The following is an 18,414-nucleotide window of genomic DNA, read 5'->3' as shown; positions in this document are numbered from 1 at the left end:
ATGAAATAAACTAATATTAACATAATCCAAGCATTTTTATTATTTGCAGAAGACATTTTACAGTGTCAATTTCAACCATAGATCTACCAACCATAGTGTATATATATATATATATATAACACCTTATATGTTCCAAATGTAGCAGCTAATCTTTTGTCTGTTCTCAAAGTCGCAGCTAAAGGCTATCTGTTAATATTTGATATTAATAAAAGTCATATTTTCCGGAAGGACAATGTGTGCGTAACCGGTTCCTGTGATTTGACAGCTACTAATGTGGACGGTATTTATAAAATTGATAATAAACGGGGATGTTATTCAGTATTTGCGAATGGTCAAGAGCCTAGTATAAGTAATTTCACAAAAAAATAATTGAATATCAATTCAATAAAAATTTAATTAATACAGTGAATAGCGACATCTCTCGCCAGGACTGGTAGCTGTAAAGGCACTAACTGGGTGATAAATCTGTAATAGATTTCTCATAGATGGCGCTACGACTAAAAAGTCGTTGAAAGACCAAGTACAAAAACACGACGCAAGCACGTAGAAAAATTCGTAAGGTCCGTTGGTTCGTTCCGTGGCTTAGTTGGTCTAGCGTCTGCCACGGTATGTAAGAAGACGTCGGTTCGAATCCGACCGGATCGAAAGAATTTTTTCTGAGTTATTTTTCTGAGTGTTCGATCTTTGTATTAATAATTATAACATTAGTAGAAAATCAAACCAATCTAAAGATAAAGCGCATTAGGAGTGATAACGGTACAGAATATAGTAATAAAAGTTTGGCGAATTATTTAAAGTAATGCGGTATTGTTTACGAAACAACTGTTCCTTATACACCACAACAAAACGGCGTTTCCGAACGTTTGAATAGGACGTTAGTTGAAAAAGTCAGAGCTATGCTGCAAGACGCTAATTTGGAGAAGAAATATTGGGCTGAAGCAGTAAACACTGCTTGTTATTTAAAAAAATCGTAGTCTAATGCTGCTTTGACTAAAGCTACTCCTGAAGAGCTATGGACTGGTAATAAAGTAAATCTCAGTAATCTTCGAGTATTTGGTAGCACAGCATTTGCTCTTACTCCACAACATCAGCATACAAAACGAACATCGGCATCCTCCATTTTGGTTCAAAGATTATGAAGTGAATTATTTCATGGAACTAGCGCTTACAGGACGAAATGAACCTAGAACGTACAATCAAGCTATAAAATGTGAAAAAGCGAAATATTGGTTAGAAGCTATGAAAGAAGAATATAATTAACTTTTGTCGCATTGACTTTTGAGCATTATAATCAAGATAGTTTGTGTAGCAAGAACAAGACGAGAACATTGGTCCTTCGAGCAGCGAGTTAGTGGTCTTTTTGCGTTTTTCGAGTGTTAGCGAATCGGTACAGTCGGCCTCCCACTAGCGGTTCTCACCGGTTGTATTGAGAAGGCGCATATAGCACCCATGAGCACATTAGGCGCTAACCAATCAGGAACCTGCAAGCATCAAGCATTACAGCAAGTAACAAGTGTGGAAGTTTTGTTGTGAAATGCAAGCTTACATACAGAATCAAGTTTGTGCACATTTGAACATTTTATTAACAAGAAAGGTAATGAATTCTTAAGTAAACAACATATTACAAGTTATAAGCGAATCATGAGAAAATGACGCAGTTCTTAACATCTGATGACAATTATTTCGTTGGGGATTTGTTACAAGAAAACCGAGCAAGTGTATTTAGAAGTCAAACTATATATTGAAGAAGAAAGCTTCGGCGGCACTTCAAAACTGTCTCCCGCAGTACTGCAACCCATCAAAACTCAGGAAAGTAGGAATTTTAAAGGTGAAAAGCCAACTACGTCTCGTCATATACAATTATTACAGCCGAACAACGATGAGGAGGACACTCTTATAACACACGGAAGAACAAGACGCGAACACAAGCATTGGGTATGATGGTTGAAAGGAACCGAGAGCAAGGAACTTTAAAGCTGACACAGTCGGAATATGTAAAAAGATTGTTAACAAAATTTGACATGGAAGATTGTTACAAAGTAGCGACTCTTATGGAAGTCAATTTCAATCTGCCGAAAGCAGAAACAATCGATAAGCGGTTTCCGTATCAGGAACTAATTGGTACTTTAATGTATCTCGCTGTTTGCACACGTCCAGATTTTGCATTTGCGTGCAGTAAACTCAGCCAATATAACACTTGTTATATTATAATGAATCGTACTGGCTCGCAGCTAAACGTGTACTGCGGTATCTTTCAGGAACAACTAGCTATGGACTCAATTTTAGGAGAGGTAGTAATAAAGTTGAAATCTCATCCGACCCACATTGGGTGGGGGATAAGACTGATCGAAAGCTATATTCATGGTTTCTGAGTAGGTTCGGCTTATGCATTGTAAATTGGTACAGTCACAAACAACAAAACGTGACTTGTTCTAGCATAGAAGCTGAATACTATGGCTCTTGGGAGTTCTGTAAAAGAGGCAAAATTTTTGAATTTTTTTTATTTGAATTTAAATACAGGAGCCTGTCACCATCAGAACCTATAACATTTTTTTATGACAACCGCAGCACACTCAAAATGGTAGAGAATGAATGTTTTAGGAGAACTAAACACATAGACGTTCATCATCATTTCATTCAAGAATGTGTTGATGATAAAGTAGTCTGTTTAGAGTACAAGCCTTCAACAGAGTAAAAGGCAGACCTGTTTACAAAAGCCTTACCTAGGGCAAAGCATGAGCTGTTTGTAAAATCTTTGGATTTAGTTTAGGTTACCGAACTATTATTGTAATTTGTACTCTCGCACCATGTTTTTATTACTTAATTATGATTGCTCGTGTATGGGGCAGTTTTGGTAAACCTTTTTGTTCTGTCTTTACACAGGAGCTTTTATAGCACACAAGTTTATATAATGTAATATTTGAATTTGTAAATAGCACCTTTAAAATAGTGTAAGTTGTTAGTTTAATTTCTTTTTTAATTTTCATATTGCAGTAGTTTTATAATAATTCATGATGTCTTTGCCAAAGCCTTAATAAATTAAAAAAAAATCTAAAAGTTGGGTTATGTATGTGTCATTGAAATGAAATATCCGTTGATTCCGTTTATTCTTTGTTTTCATGTTATTTTGAAATAGCTATTTGATATTAAACAGTATATATATAATAGAAATATAGACGTAACAGATTTTCGCAATGTTCATATCATCAAAGGTGAGTTTTTGTTTTATAAAAATAAATTTTAGTTGTTTTTCATGCACATTGATTTTAAAGCCGATTTTAACTGTTTATGTAAAGTATGTTTTCTCGTTATTAGAGGACTACTAAACGTTTATATTGCTCATGACGTGAATTTCTCATTGGGTTTATACAGTTAAAGGTAAGTTTATAAGGGTGTCTTCTGAAAATTCAAGTTCATAAGGGTGTCTTCTGAAAATTCGTTATAGTGCGTGTTGATTTTTCAAGCGTACTTGTCTTTTACGGCTTACTAATTTCAGGTTCCTCTTGTAGCACGTCAAGTTCTAGGAAGTCACTGTCACCAACTACATAGTTCCACATTTAAATTAAGTGCTCAGAAAACAGAGAAAAGTAAGTAGGTAGATTTCTGTTCGTATTTTCGATCATGCTATGTACTAGTACAATGGAATTCATTTTGTGGAATTTCCCTGAATACTCCAGACCAGAAGTAATTTATAAAAGTTTATTTCCTATATTGAATTGACCCCAGGAACCCCTCATCCAGCGCTCGCAGTGCAAACTGTGGGACCACTGAGGTTTTTAAAAGTATGTAATATGTCTGCCATGTTTACTTTAAAAGACCTGAGAAAACATTTTTAGCATCAATACAACTTTCTATATCATTATTTCACAACCTATATACTTAAGCAATGGCTTTTTAAAGTGTGTTGAGCAGATGTTTAATCTCCTGCACATCTTACATCGCCACTTAGAAACCTTGTTTCTAGTAAATATTATGTGCTATTTTCACATTGTTAAACACAAGTTTTCTTTTAGCAATAAATCAAGTCACTCTACTTGGTAGAGTAGGCGCTAATCCACAAAAAAGAGGAACAGAAGAACACCCAGTTGTAAATTTCCCTCTGGCTACACACTTTAGCTACAAATATGAATCTGGGGATATACTACAAAGAACTGATTGGCATAGAATCAGTGTTTTTAAACCAGGCCTACGAGACACAGTCTACAAGTTCTTGAAAAAAGGCCAACGAGTATATATTACTGGTAAACTGTCCTATGGGGAAGTGAAGCTGGATGATGGCCAAGTCAGAACAGCATCTACTGTTATAGCAGATGATGTCATATTCTTCCAGACATTGCCTTCAGAAACTGAGACTTAATAATTATATTGTTATAAGATCACACAAGAATTTTTTAGAAAACAGATGCTTGATTATCGGCCGCTTTCTATATTTGATCCTGAATCTAAGATTGTTTTCTATCCAGATTTTATTCGATCCATTGATCGCTGCTGAATCTGCATTTCTCTAGCTCTAGCGCCCCTAAAAAAAAAGGATCGGTCGTAAATTTATTCCCTTTCTGACGTTTAGTTCCACGCAATCGGAATAAAAGATCATTACATGAATTAGTGACTAAAATGGTGGTTATGTTTCTAAGATTAATTTATTTATATATGTGATTTTGGCAAAAATATAAATTTATTGCAAACTTTCAAGTATAAAATATTTAAACCGTAAGTACATCAAGAATAACGTGTTTCGAGGAACAGAACGGAACGTCTATTGTCCAGAATGGAACGTTTGTCAAAGGAGCAGGACGGCCATATAGGATGGAAAAAAATAAAGAGACGGCATGCGGCGAAATGTTAAATGTTAGTGTCAATTAATGTTTTCTTGATGTTTGTTCGTATTCGTGACGTGACAAATAGTCTAAATTATAAAAATACCGTTTTGATTTGACTTTCAAAAACGGCATTATTGGAGTTAAAACAAATTCATCTGATGTTTTGTTCAGCCTAAATTTGGATATAAATTCAGCGTCAGTTAAACTTACCATGAAGTTTATACGCCTAAACGTTCTTGAGGACACAAGCTGCTCTTGGTCGCTGTCGCTATTGTCCCAGTCCGATAACTGAGCAAATGTTCAACTTCACAGTTGCTATCACTTAAAAATAACTTCCATTTTTACACGATTACACAGTACAATCGGTCAAAATTGGAGGATCGCTACTATAGATCGAACACGTGCAAAATCCGATTTGTTAAAGCTATGGATTGGATATAGAAGGCGCACAACAGTCACTACCATACAAATGTTAATCTAAAAATGCCATCCCACAGATGGATTGAAACAAAAGATCGGATTAACGATCCGTCGATCGGTTATTGAAATAGTAAAACTAGGATTTGGATTGATTATTCAAGCTTAGAAAATTATGGATTGAGATTGACTATAGAAAGCGATCGTTAGTCACAAAACATTATCTTCTGTAGTTATTAAGAAAAAAGTGTTAGATTATTAAGTTAATAAATTTTAATTATTTCTTTTTAATATTTTATTATTTTTTTCTTTGTTCACATTTTTATTATTTTATAATTTATAAATTATGTGGAATTTGCGGTTATTTGTTGATTGATTAAAGGACCTTCAAAGGAAAGAAAATAATAGTGTAGGATAACATTATTTCCATTTATTTTAAGTTATAATAAATTTGACACAATATATTTTAATGAATCATCTTTATATTGTGTACAAGTTGGAAATCATGGCAGGCATGCCAAAATAGAAATAATTGTAAAAATACAAACTCATTTGTAATTCTTACACATATACTAGGTACTTTGATAAAGCTCCACTTTGTTTTACAAATCATACATACATTCTCTTTACAGTCAGTCCTTAATCTATCTTACTTATATAATCTAACTTGGATAATATTTACAAATTCTTATAGTCTACCCCCTAAGACATTTACCTACATTGATAAAAGAGATCACAGAAAATTGTAGCTGGAAATCTTTGAGTAAAAGCCCTAGCATTCTATGTCTACCACTTTTGTTTTTATCACAGTGGATGTTTTTTTTATTTCAAGGCATTTTGTTTAGGTATAGCTTGTTCATTGTTATAGTCATCTGCTCTTCGCTCTTGAATGCAGCCAGTTTAAATTAGTAACAATCACCAAAGCTGCCTAAAATTGTAAACCAAATAGTAACTTGGGTTTGTGGTATGTATGTACAATTTGAATTGTTTTCACATGCTACAATTGAAATTTTTGCCAAAATTTGTTTCAATGGAAGACTGTAATTCAATAATATGTTAAAAATCTCAACACAATCTAAGTTTTTTGCTACTTATGTTTTGAGCTAAATATTTAGCCAATTTAATACAAGTATGAATATTTAAGTATATACAACTAATTAAATTACAAAATGCATCAATGAGCGCGGAGCACGCGTACACACAAACACACACACATAAATGGATATTGACTTCTGGCAATGAGTTATGCTATTTCTCAGTCATGAGTCAACAGTTGAGTGAATGGTCCATTGCACAAATTATTAAAACAGTCTATATCTTCAACACAAATAAACTCTTGTCCCATTTTGTTAACTAGGTACATACTTTGTTAATTGACACTATTAGATAAACCACTTGGCACAAAGGCATATGAGGTCCATACCCTGTTGAACTCCATTGACCATGCTAAATCTGTCAAAGTTCTCTCAGTTTTGTAACAACATATAAAATCTCATCTATGTGATTTTTGAGGAAGACGTAAATTATGCTACCTGAGAGGATATTGACTAGAACTTTAGTGGTTGGAGCTGTTTACACTGTAAATGCACAGCGCATCGCACTACAAAGTGTCCCGCGTTGATGATCATTGTTCACATTTTTCACTTTTGAGGTTGAGCGCGAAGTGTTCAGCATTGTACTCTGACTCCCTCTTATGCATCATGGTGTCACCGATGAGCGCGCTAATGCGGTGCTTATCGTGAGGCGAAGCAATAGGCGAGGGTTCAGGCCGTGCGCGCTTCCGCCATGGCTCTGATGCTGCCATACTCAAGTCAGTCGGCATATCCTCATCGACTGGCTCCTCTTCGCAACGCTCCTCCTTCATCTCCGTTTTCACGACGGCTTGTGGCGCAGCTACCCGGGTTGGGCTCATTTGTTGCCGCAACAAAGAGATATTTTTAATGTTCTTCAGTTCTGTAGGATTTCGGAGAAATCTGTTGACAATAGAGTAAAAAAGTAATTAAGGGTCACTGTTATTTTAATACTTAATATTTTTTTATGAAGTATAAATACTCACTGGTAACAGTGCCGTTCGCCCTGCACTTTCCGGAGTATGTTGACGCGGTAATAGTAACGTAGAGCTCTAGACATCTTATCGTAGTTCATCGAAAGATGGTTCTTCTGAATGCCCCATAATTTTGCAAGTCCAGCCGGGTCCACGATCTTGAAAACTCCAGTTTCTCTGTTTTTCCACGCAATATAATTTGTATATCGCTGCGTAGGATCATTGAGAAGTTGTTGCAGGAAGTCCCACAATAGTCGTCCATCTGAAAACGCAGAAATTACGAGTTAGTATTTCTGAAAAAGGTTTGATGTTGAGAATTATCCAAATGTTACATAATTATTATTTACATCAGATGCTTTTGTACACGATACTTACTTGTGTTAGATTCGGGCATGTCGCTTGGGAAAAATTCTCTATGTTGCGCCCGGTAGTGCGAATGTTGCTGCGCCGGGTGCGATTGTGGCGCTGGGCTGGCCAAAGGCGCATCCTTAGGTGAACGTGGGTTTGGAGCAAATTGTCCTTCTTCATCAGAGTCAGAGTGATTGCTTCCTGAGCTAGGCTGCGCTGAGGGTTGCACTTGAGGCGGGTACGCTGGAGCATATGTGACCGGCTCTCCTCTTTGCGGGCTTCCTGAGCTATCGACAGATGGTGCGGGGCTTAAGGTCACGGAGTTAGGTTGGGCGGCGGCGGCAGCTGCTGCGTTATGGAAGTGGTGAAACCCATCGACGGCCCATGTGGGCGTCGGAGGGTGAGAGTGAGGGGAAGGGGGGTACGGCGCAGCGCGGGCAGTGGGAGTTACTGGCGAAGAAGGAACTCTGCCCAAAAGCGCCGCGTCGCGAACCAACATTTGCAGGACGTTGTGTAAAACATCGCCAGCTCCAGGACAGCGTTCGCCCAAATCCGTCTTTGTTAAAAGGCACAAGGCCTTTCCTATAACACAATAAAGAAATAAGTTAGCAATGTGACATTTCATTTTGAACAATTAATGAATTTTGTGTGACAATGCATTTCTATTATTTGTCAATACAAGTAATACCTCAACAATTTGCATACCATTCATTTGAAAGAGATCCATGTCGAAGTTGGGCAAATCGAATTCTCTTTCACACCACTTGAGGAAAACAGCGACATCTTCCCTCGTCCACAATCTGGGTTCGGGAGGTAAGCCAGCGGGTAGCTGAGCTTTAGTGTCGCCCAAGGGCGACGGAGGTGGCGGAGCCCACGGTAGTGGGTATCGCCACAGGAGTTCAGTTGGGCTGAATGGTAGCGGCAAGCGCTCCATGCTGGGCCCCGATGGCAGTTGTAAGCTGACCACTTTCATTACGACAATCTGTAACAAGACCATGAGTTGTAAATATGCTGGATTCCAGTCTTGTCATTTACTTAGGTGTATATTCATTCCACATTCCAGGTACATTTATTCCACATTCGCTTTGTTCGTTTTAGGTCATTCAAAATGCAGGCGTAAATAATGTTCTTATTATTAATATTCAGATAAGATTCTGTTAATCTTGCAATAATATCATATCACCGAGCTCTAATTAAATTGAACAGTATTTGTGACATCATCTAAGTTATTTGTTTCTATACAAATAACATATGTCACTACTCGATAGCAGATGGCGCTACTTTTCGAATTAATATAAAATCATTTTATTAATATTTTAATTTACCTGGCGTACTAAATTATTTGGTAATATTTGCCTTAAAAATATATATTTCATGTGAAGTACTACGAAGTCTAATTATTGAATATTTATTATAATTAATTCTTTAAAATTCCTTGTCGTTCTTCGACCGAATTGTTGTTGTAATATGAGTTCTATCTATTATACGAATTGCATCTTGAAAATCCTTTGGTATCAATTTAAAACTATGTATACCTACATATTGCTTTAACCGGTCGGCCACACATTTCTCCCTATCAAAAACGGTTTGCTTGCTTTCTGTCCGCCTCCGTCTCTCTGATGTCGATGACCTACGCTTTTCGTTGACGAGTCATGGTCAAACAAGAGTTAAGAAATTCAAATTAACTTCGTGTATATACTATTTATGTAAGACAACTTACTTCTTATGACTTTGTACAGTTGTTTTTGCACCGCTAGTACCTTTTGTAATAAGACTGTCTTCTAGACAATATTATGATAGTTTTCTTAGATGCTAAATTCAAAGTAAACTAGCGTAATATAGTAGATTATACTACAATATTCTTTTATTGTATGTATGTGTAGTTATATAAGTCACATATTGTTTTATTTATTGAATATGCCATGCAATGGTTTCATTTTAGCAAATGTTTTATTGTGCTTGCTACATTTGCAGCTTATGTAACGGTGGCAGGTTGATGCAATAATCGATTAGTTGTAGTTATTATAGTAACAGCTTACACATTAGCAAAATAATTTTTCTTCGGAGTATATAGCTTGCTGTTTATAGTTTTTTTAAAGATTCGCAATATTGTTGCTACTCATGATACCTAAGTTCTTAGTCACAACGACAACGAAGGTGTTTCAGGTATTTACTATTATACTTTTTTTTTTGCTGAATTGGCGCTTTGTTACAGTGATCACCCGCTAATAATATCTATAGGTTTTTAAAGAGTTTTGATAACATGCCTTGTACAGTCTACCGATTGGCGAGTCTGGCAGTTATGCGGTTAATTATGTACTTGCTTTATGTTCGCGAATTAATAACACTTAAGCAGGGGACTTACATAAATATAATGTTCAAAATTATAGAGTAAGGCACCTGCTGATTCCAATTTTTGTAGGGATCAAGCGGCATTGTTAGAATATAGGGGTGGATATTATTATTTGACGCCCCTAATCCCAGGGGAAGTGTCGGGTTTGAAAATAATTAAGGGATGCACGTGTACAGTTACACTACTCCGCGATAAAATACTAAAACATTAGTTCACTTGGTCCATATGCTTGTGGATTTCACGTACCATAGTTTATTCATTTATTAATTATAGATACTCAATCTTAGTAGAAATGAAACATATCTTTAGCAGTTATTTCCATTCTTACTAAACATAAATATGCAACGAATAACAAAATTACAAACATTGACTGATTAGATGGCCTATTCCAAAACTAAGGCAATAATACTTATCGACAACTAGGAACTACTATTTCTATAATAACGATGTGCTATTTCATTTAAATTGTAGTCTGCCAAATCCGGTCGCTAAGTAAGCTACAACAGCCTTATCGAGTATGGTCGGAAATGCGTGAACGCGATAACACGGTCTGCGATAAGCACCGCTACTCACCGGCTGAGCTGGTCCGGAACTGGACGTGTCGTCAAAATCCTTGGAGTTGGCAGACGAATTTTGGACAATTCAGCACATATACATCTTCACAACACTTGTAGCACAGTATCCAGTGTTCACAGAGCACTAGGCACAGACGTAAATGCGGCGGTCCCTCCAAACGTGTCGTGTTACGGCACGCCGTAAACCAGCAGCGTATCTGAGGGATCGGGCGCACGCGGGTAACGCGAGCAGCTCTCCGACGCGGACTGATGATGCGGTGGCGGCGCGGGCGGACGGACGCACGCCTGCAGACCCCCCCCCCCCCCCCGCACTACCCGGCCTCGTCTCTGGCTCCACAACGCCACACATATTGCTGAGATAAAACTTTGGGAGTCAGACCGAGTCCCATTTTAAACCAAAAGTATCAGTGACGTTTCCGCAAACCGTAATCAAAGTTTGTTGGGGGTGATAGACAACGATGCCTAACGTTACGTTGCGATTGGTAATGGACTTAAGAGTATGTAGCGGCGTTTGTATGCCTAAGGCACGCGGAAGTACTGCGGGTCGCTTGGTTACGTCAGCGCGCCTGTTTTTAATAACTCTTATAATAAATATATTTCCTTGTTTGCACACTGAGCATAAGTGTGACATGATTGGTTTAAGCAATTTATAGATTAGTGCACCAGTTTAGCTCGAACACGTATCTAATATTAGGAATTACGATTGTCGTAACACTGAAAATATTACTTTTGTCCTGGTACGTTTCTAAAACAATTCATTCGTAATGTGTACTATGAAAATGCAATAATAATTTATAACTAACTGTCTATGAAATCTATGAATCTTAAAGAACAAATGCAATTACTTTTTAAGGAAGAAACAGGTCACTCCAGTACGAGTATGTACTACCTACATCTAACTGTCGTTCGGTTGTGTTCTAAGTGGCGTTGGTGATGGTTGTATCGAACAAAGAGCACAGGAAATGTCTGAGTAAAGCAAACGGCCAGCAGTTTCCTGGTGCAGAGTGAGACAATATGAGCGCCAACCGGTTAGAGCTGAGCTCATTCGACCACGTACCATACGCATAATGTGCTTGTGGTTATGGTGACGTGAATCATTGCTGTAATTCCTACGATTTCTACAAACATACTGAAAACCTCTCAAATTGACGGTTTAGATATACAATAGTTTTCTACTATTCCTGCATTAGCGTACCTATATTATCAGTTTGACGTACCTCAAGACAGAATTTTGAGTGTGTCGGGCGGGTGGTACGGAACCGATGAGCATCGGCTACAAATATCCTATGATTCATGGTGTAGTATAATTTGGCTAGGCTAGTGCCAGCCTGTTTGGAATCCTACTGGAGCAGACACTTGTCTGCTCCAGTAGGCGAGAGCCGTGTTTCATACGTGTTGGCGTATGTGTGAGTCAAAATAATCTTGTGTGCCCTGGCCGCCGTCCCACTACCGGTTCGAGACAGAAATATTCGGCAGCCAAGACGGAAGTGGCCTCGGAATCTTTACCTGTTGCTCCCTTCGCCCGCCCCGCGCCGACTGCTCGCGCCATCTCGCTCGCTCCCTGCGCGTTGTGGGTAGTAGCGGTTGGTTACACGCGGCCGCTTTCATCGTGAAGTTATGCACAGTAATTTGGGGAATAAAAGAATATGATGTTCGGCCATACGTACGTGATCGTCGTGAGTCTTGACCGTGACCGTCGATCTTGCCACTCCTTTCACGTCAACTTTTTTACGCTTAGTGTTACGTAAATATGTTTACGTTTCCATGACTGTTGCATTACAGTTTCCAGTCTCAGATGCGGTGTCTAGAGTTTTATAAAACTTAAATCCTGCATTATGGAAACAAGAAATATGTTAACCATTTGTGTCTAATAAGTATGAAAGTTGAGATTACTTGATTGTAGTCTGCCACGTGTTGGATAATAATTTTCAGCAGTGTCTCATTGTGAAAGATAGCAAGATGCACGCACAGTGCTACAAATATCAAGGAAAATCTAAAAAAAAGTAAATGCATGACTGTACGCTTTACAATACACCTACATAGATGCAACTTATATGACTTATATCAATACCCTGTTACTTACACAAATTGTAGGTATTTATCATAATCATTACTTATCATAAAAGTATTTCCGTTTCATAATAATATCAGAACGTGCAAGCTATTGACAAAACTATGCACGTAATGACGATCCATTTTTCACAATTGTTATACTATTTTACTAGGAAGTTAATATATTATGATAATAATTAAATTTTTATTGAACACAGTGAATAGCGACATCTCTCGCCAGGACTGGTAGCTGTAAAGGTACTAACTGGGTGATAAATCTGTAATACATTTCTCATAAATGGCGCTACGACTAAAAAGTCGTTGAAAGACCAAGTACAAAGACACGACGCAAGCACAGAGAAAAATTCGTGAGGTCTGTTGGTTCGTTCCGTGGCTTAGTTGGTATAGCGTCTGGCACGGTATGCAAGAAGACGTCGGTTCGAATCCGACCGGATCAAAGGAATTTTTTCTGAGTGTTATTATGATAATACTAAAGTTTTTTTGTTTATTATTGGGATAATAAGATACTTCGTGGCATTACACTTCTGTTTATTTTGTGCTTTATCTTTATCTCTGTAATGTTTAGATAATGTTAAAAGTAATATAAATAATTATATTATGTCATGTGGCCTCATCTTGTAATCTCGATTGTAACAAAGAGTTTGCCTTACGCAAATATTCACTACTTGGTTTTTATATTATTTTCCTGATCTTTCTTTTTTGCAGTGCATAAATTTGAATAATCTTGGAGCCCCATTGACTTATAAATGGAGCCCCTATATATAGTCTCTAGTAATTAGATATGTTTCGATACATAATTATGAAAATCTTAGCTCGTTAATTTTTATTACGTGTTCATTTCATCAATTGCTAAGTTTTAGTTAAAAGCGTGATTAAATCAATCACTACATTTATTTACTAAAATACATTTATTTTTGAAAAATTTTTCGTAATTGTTTGTCTAGGAATGTAAGTAATAGGAAATGGTAGACATGGAAGCTTAAGTCGGAAATTAATACACGCGGGAAAAGGAAATTAGACAGGGGCCGCTGTGGGTACCGGAAGACAGGGGGTTAGGGAGGGACGCGCGAATCTCTGCTTCAGCTTCCGGTGACGACCGGGTACGGAAAACGAACGGGCACGTAGCGGAAGCAAAGACCCGTCCTTGTCCGCTAACATTTTCATCCTGTATAACCTACATACTATCCGTCTCATAGATAGTATATAAATAGGTACTTAATTACCCATGCATATGAGAAGTGTGTGACGTCCTGGCGACAAGTGCTGAAACAAAGAATAATATGCTAACGGACAAAATAACCGATACAAATAAATATTGCTTTTGTTAATAAAATATTAACTATTTTATTAACAAAAGGTCGAGATTTAATTAATATAGTCTTGATTTCGTCCAACGTAACTTAGTGAAAATTGCACCGGAAGCCGGGAAAAGTGTTGCAAACTCAGCGGAGGGCTAGACCGGACGCTACACTATTTTATATTGCAATTGTATGGCAGCACTTCCTGTGCTATGACCCGAATTAGTTTGTTACTTCGAGCTAAAGTCGTAAACACTAACCGTGTTGTTTTCTGTCTGAATGCTCTTACACATAGATGTTACTGTTACTGAAGTGCAATTTACATTATTATAATGTTATTAATTAACAATTATTAATAAAATTATGAAAACAAGGCCCAGCCCAAAGTAAGTGTTGTGGCTTGCTTATCTTTAATACCACCTACATTGTGAAAATGGCTGAGTAAAACTAATTGACGCATTATTTATTTAATTGGTTTGGTACTTAAATTTCTTGCAGATTGACAATATTTTTTAATGAAGCGTATAATAGTTGTAAAATGAAAACTAAAGAAAACACACGGTCCAGAAGTGTAGACATCTTATTGACTCGTTCTATTTCATAGTTGTTCATTTCTAAAACGAAATTAGTCATCGAATGTAGTACAAATGTTAATCAGAATTCAATGAAACGTGTTGCAAAACTGCAAGCACTCGTCGACGCACTTCCGAGCCCGATCGTGGACCGCGAGAGCCGCGACCCCAATTCCGCTGTTGTTCTTACATTACATAATCAGGTGCCACTAAGAACTAGGCAACGATGTCACGCCGAAAAATTGCGCCACTTACCTACGGTTGCGGACTAGAAGCCTTAGTAGGTAATGTTATGTTACCGATGTTGAGAAATCAGAGTGAGCGGCTCTGAAATAAAACGCGAGATATTTACAATATCCGTATTTGTAGAAGTAACGATAATTTTAATACGTTTACGTATACTTTACTGTCTACGAATTGCTAATTTTAATTAAAATGTAACTTGTTTTGAAGGTAAATTGCTTTTTGAGTATTGTGGGTTAGCACGTTGACGCATGTCATGTTGTGTTCTAAATGCCCTTCCTCAATTGTAATCAAATGTGATAATTACTTACTATTTATATGATTGTACTACTTTTACTAATACGTAATATGTGATCTGATATTACTGTAGTCTACTCCTCAAAATAGTAAAGTCGATCGTGTGATAGATATTATTTACATAATTTATGAAATATAATTGTAAACATACCGTAGCATACCGTATATATTTTTATCCGTAATGTTCATAAGAAATTTTCATTAAATCTTCGACCATAGAGTATAATTGAAGTTTTGTTTTATACTGTTAAGTATTGTCATAGACTTTGCGTTACTAAAGTTGAAGCAACAACAACGACAAAAGTATAGAAACAAAATTGATTTCAATTTACAATTCTGTTAAAGGATGATGTTTGCATGCCAACGTTTCCTTCTCAAAGATCCTAAATTACAGGCGGCAAAGAAATTGTCCACTTCCGTTGACCTCAGCCGAGTCCACTCTCCGTCACGCAAACAAGACTAACACGATGGCTGGTAATGTTTAGATACAAGAATTTATAGGTAACCTACCTAGTACTCATGCCATTTTAAATTGCTCTTCAGTACAGTTACTTTGCAACTGTACTTAATTTCTACCATTAATTAATTTCTTATAATTGTAAATCGACGTGAGACAGCAACTTGGAAAATTCAAACATAAAATAAAATTAAAACGTGATTTTAACGAGTAACCTCTGCTGTGTTTCGGAGCGCACAAGTGTCACATGACAACGCAACCCCTCCGTTTAGGATCAACACAATAAAAAAAAACCGGATCGGATATGCACCCGTATATCAGAGGGTACGTATAAGCCACTATCAATATTTAGCAGTAACCTCCATGTAGCGGAGATAGCAGCAGCATGAATTAAAATGTTTGTCTATTAGACTATATTAGGTACCTATATCGAAAACATGTCACACACTCTTGCGAAATTTTTAAGACGTTAAATTTTTTATCTTATATCAATGTATGTCTTAGTCATTTTGATTTCACTTTTATCTGTGCGTAAGATTAATTCCAATTGGCAAGTATGGGGTTAAATGAATACGGAACGTACTTATTATAACATTTTTGACATTCATCTCATCACTGTTTCATAAATATAGATGGGAATTATTAAATAGGTCTCATAAAAAACGTATCGTCTCTGGGGGCTCGCTTGGTATGTCCCCAATTGGGCCATGTGCGCGCGCTCCCACGCATAGTGGACGCACAAGTGTGCGCGAGCGCCACAACATACCTATGGCTCGTATCGGCATCTCTTATGTGTGTGTAGAGCTCTGGCTGCTACATACTTCCTGGTACAACTTGCGAGTCGCTTTATTTAAATTTCCCCCTTTGTGTGTGTACGCAATATTATTTATATTCGTATACTTATACCAGTATTATTACATTATGCTCTGTGTGCGTGTGTCAAGTCTCTTTAATCTCTGCCCATTGTACTTCCTGATTTTATGACAGTGTGAGTGAGCCACTTGTTTGAATACTAGGGCAACTTTATCTCAGCGAGGGACAGAGTACAGCATTCGATTACTTTAGGGTAGGAGGTACATTATCGATAAAATTGTTTGTTGTCTGTAAGCCAGTGTAATTTTTGATAAATGAATAAAAATTTTGCGAAAAAATATCTAGCGAAATAATTATATCGCACGTTTCAAGCTGTCATTCTACTTAGATGACAACAAGGAGTTAAATACATCCGAAGCAGCCACACATAGCCTATGCCAAACAAAGAGCTCATGTTTACATTCTAATTGGAAACAGGAAGCGTGAAGTCCGTTGTAATGTCTCGAGCACATACTGTTCTGGGTATAAAACAATACCAGTTCCGCTGTTGTTTGCAAAACTGCGTTGGTTTCAGGAAGTGATTGTACTTTGATTGATTCACTTTGGCTGTGAACCGCTGCTAAATAGTTGTTGAATATCGATCTATTAGCCCATAGATTGTAAGTACTCGTACATCACAATCAGCCAATAAAGAGGAAACCAGCAATGAAAAAGTAAAAGCAGTTATCGTCAATATCGATAGTTTAAATTCAGCAGCACTAAAACATTTTGGAGCTGCAAGTGGACAGATGCGACTTACAGTGAACAGTTTGCACAATCGTTGGGGTCTGGCACTCTCGGAGGGAGTCCTATGAATTTTAACAACTAAGCCCTCCTGTCGTTCACATCTGTCGCGTCTATCGATAATGGATTAGACACAATGTCATTAATTGATTCCCACTAAGACGAAGGGTTAGCGATGATTTTCGAATGTGATCTGCAGCTGCACATATATGTTGCAGTATTGATCGAGTGACAAATCCGTTTGAGAAATATTTACATTGTAACTTCTTACTGTTAACTGTTACTGCTACAGGTCTAATATAATAATATAAAAAAAATATTTTGAACTCAACTTATCGATTTGGAAAATATTATAAATTGGCATAAGGTGAATTGGCTGTTGTTGAAACCGACACACAGCAAGTTATTGAGGAATTAACAGAATGATTTCGTGTAAACTATAAGTACCCATAAAACAAACCCGTTTGTGCCAAATCGGAAAATAAATGGATGTCCAGTCGCTAAGTACCCGACCAAAGCTTTCTTAGATCCGGTACACCCATGACAGTTGATCGATATTGTGAGGAAATGCGCACGATATGATAGCAAAATTCGCAGAAAAAGCAACCACTATAGGTCGAAGCAATTTTCACCAGCATCTACTTCTACACGTCGCGTCGAAGCCTAAGTAAATATTACCTAATAAATTTTCTCTTTACAAAAAAATTCAGCTTAAAGCTGATCTATTTATCTACAAAGAAAACAAATTAGTCCCTATGAAGCAGTCGAAAAAGAGTTTTAAGACTGTGGATTACCCCACACTTCTACCACAAAGGAAGTTTCCAGCAAGATGGCAGTAGTGTTTTTGGCATGGATGCAAATTTATATATTTAAATTTGTATATTTATATTGAATAATGTTTTTTTGTTATCATGACGGGACGAATAAGTCGTGCGCCAGGTAAGCGACACGCCTGTTCGTAGCACTTGCAGTGCCAGTCAGAGCTTTAAACCGCGAAGATCTGAGGGACACTGCCACTGTCACCCTGAGACAAGTTGATAGTCCCATGTGCCTGTAATTTCACCAGCACCCTTACCCTTCAAAACCGGTTACTGCTTGGTAGGTAGCAGAAATTTTAAGATATTTTTAAAACTTGTCCTATGTATTTCTACCTATTTATTTACTTTCCTAAATATATCGGAATTATTTTAACTTCCGTATCAAAAAATATTCCTTAATTTTGAGAAAAATCATTTAGTCTCCGAATGCGATCCGCAAACGACACGGCTGCACATTACAACTGCATTGATGCAATAATGCAATTATATGTTATTACGCAGTG

At 37.2% G+C, this 18,414-nt stretch overlaps 2 protein-coding genes across 2 annotated transcripts; one reads left to right on the top strand and one right to left on the bottom strand.

Annotated features, from left to right (window-relative positions):
- The first annotated feature begins 3,096 nt into the window (after window positions 1-3,096).
- LOC113235253 (single-stranded DNA-binding protein, mitochondrial) lies at window positions 3,097-5,484 on the top strand. The gene is made up of 3 exons (XM_026470889.1): window positions 3,097-3,212; window positions 3,497-3,587; window positions 4,014-5,484. The coding sequence occupies exons 1-3, from the start codon at window positions 3,195-3,197 to the stop codon at window positions 4,355-4,357; spliced, it is 453 nt and encodes a 150-aa protein (XP_026326674.1). The 5' UTR covers window positions 3,097-3,194; the 3' UTR covers window positions 4,358-5,484.
- A 322-nt stretch (window positions 5,485-5,806) lies between these two features.
- On the bottom strand, window positions 5,807-10,825 carry LOC113235240 (ets DNA-binding protein pokkuri). The gene is made up of 5 exons (XM_026470871.1): window positions 10,556-10,825; window positions 8,335-8,611; window positions 7,657-8,211; window positions 7,294-7,543; window positions 5,807-7,210 (listed from the first exon to the last, which is right to left on the bottom strand). Exons 2-5 carry the CDS (start codon window positions 8,600-8,602, stop codon window positions 6,862-6,864), a joined length of 1,422 nt encoding a protein of 473 aa, XP_026326656.1. The 5' UTR covers window positions 8,603-8,611; window positions 10,556-10,825; the 3' UTR covers window positions 5,807-6,861.
- Window positions 10,826-18,414: the final 7,589 nt, after the last annotated feature.

Source organism: Hyposmocoma kahamanoa, unplaced genomic scaffold (assembly GCF_003589595.1).
Source record: "Hyposmocoma kahamanoa isolate Upper Pololo Valley unplaced genomic scaffold, ASM358959v1 87, whole genome shotgun sequence".
Taxonomy (NCBI): Eukaryota; Metazoa; Arthropoda; class Insecta; order Lepidoptera; family Cosmopterigidae; genus Hyposmocoma; species Hyposmocoma kahamanoa.
This window is presented reverse-complemented; position numbering and strand designations above follow the sequence as displayed.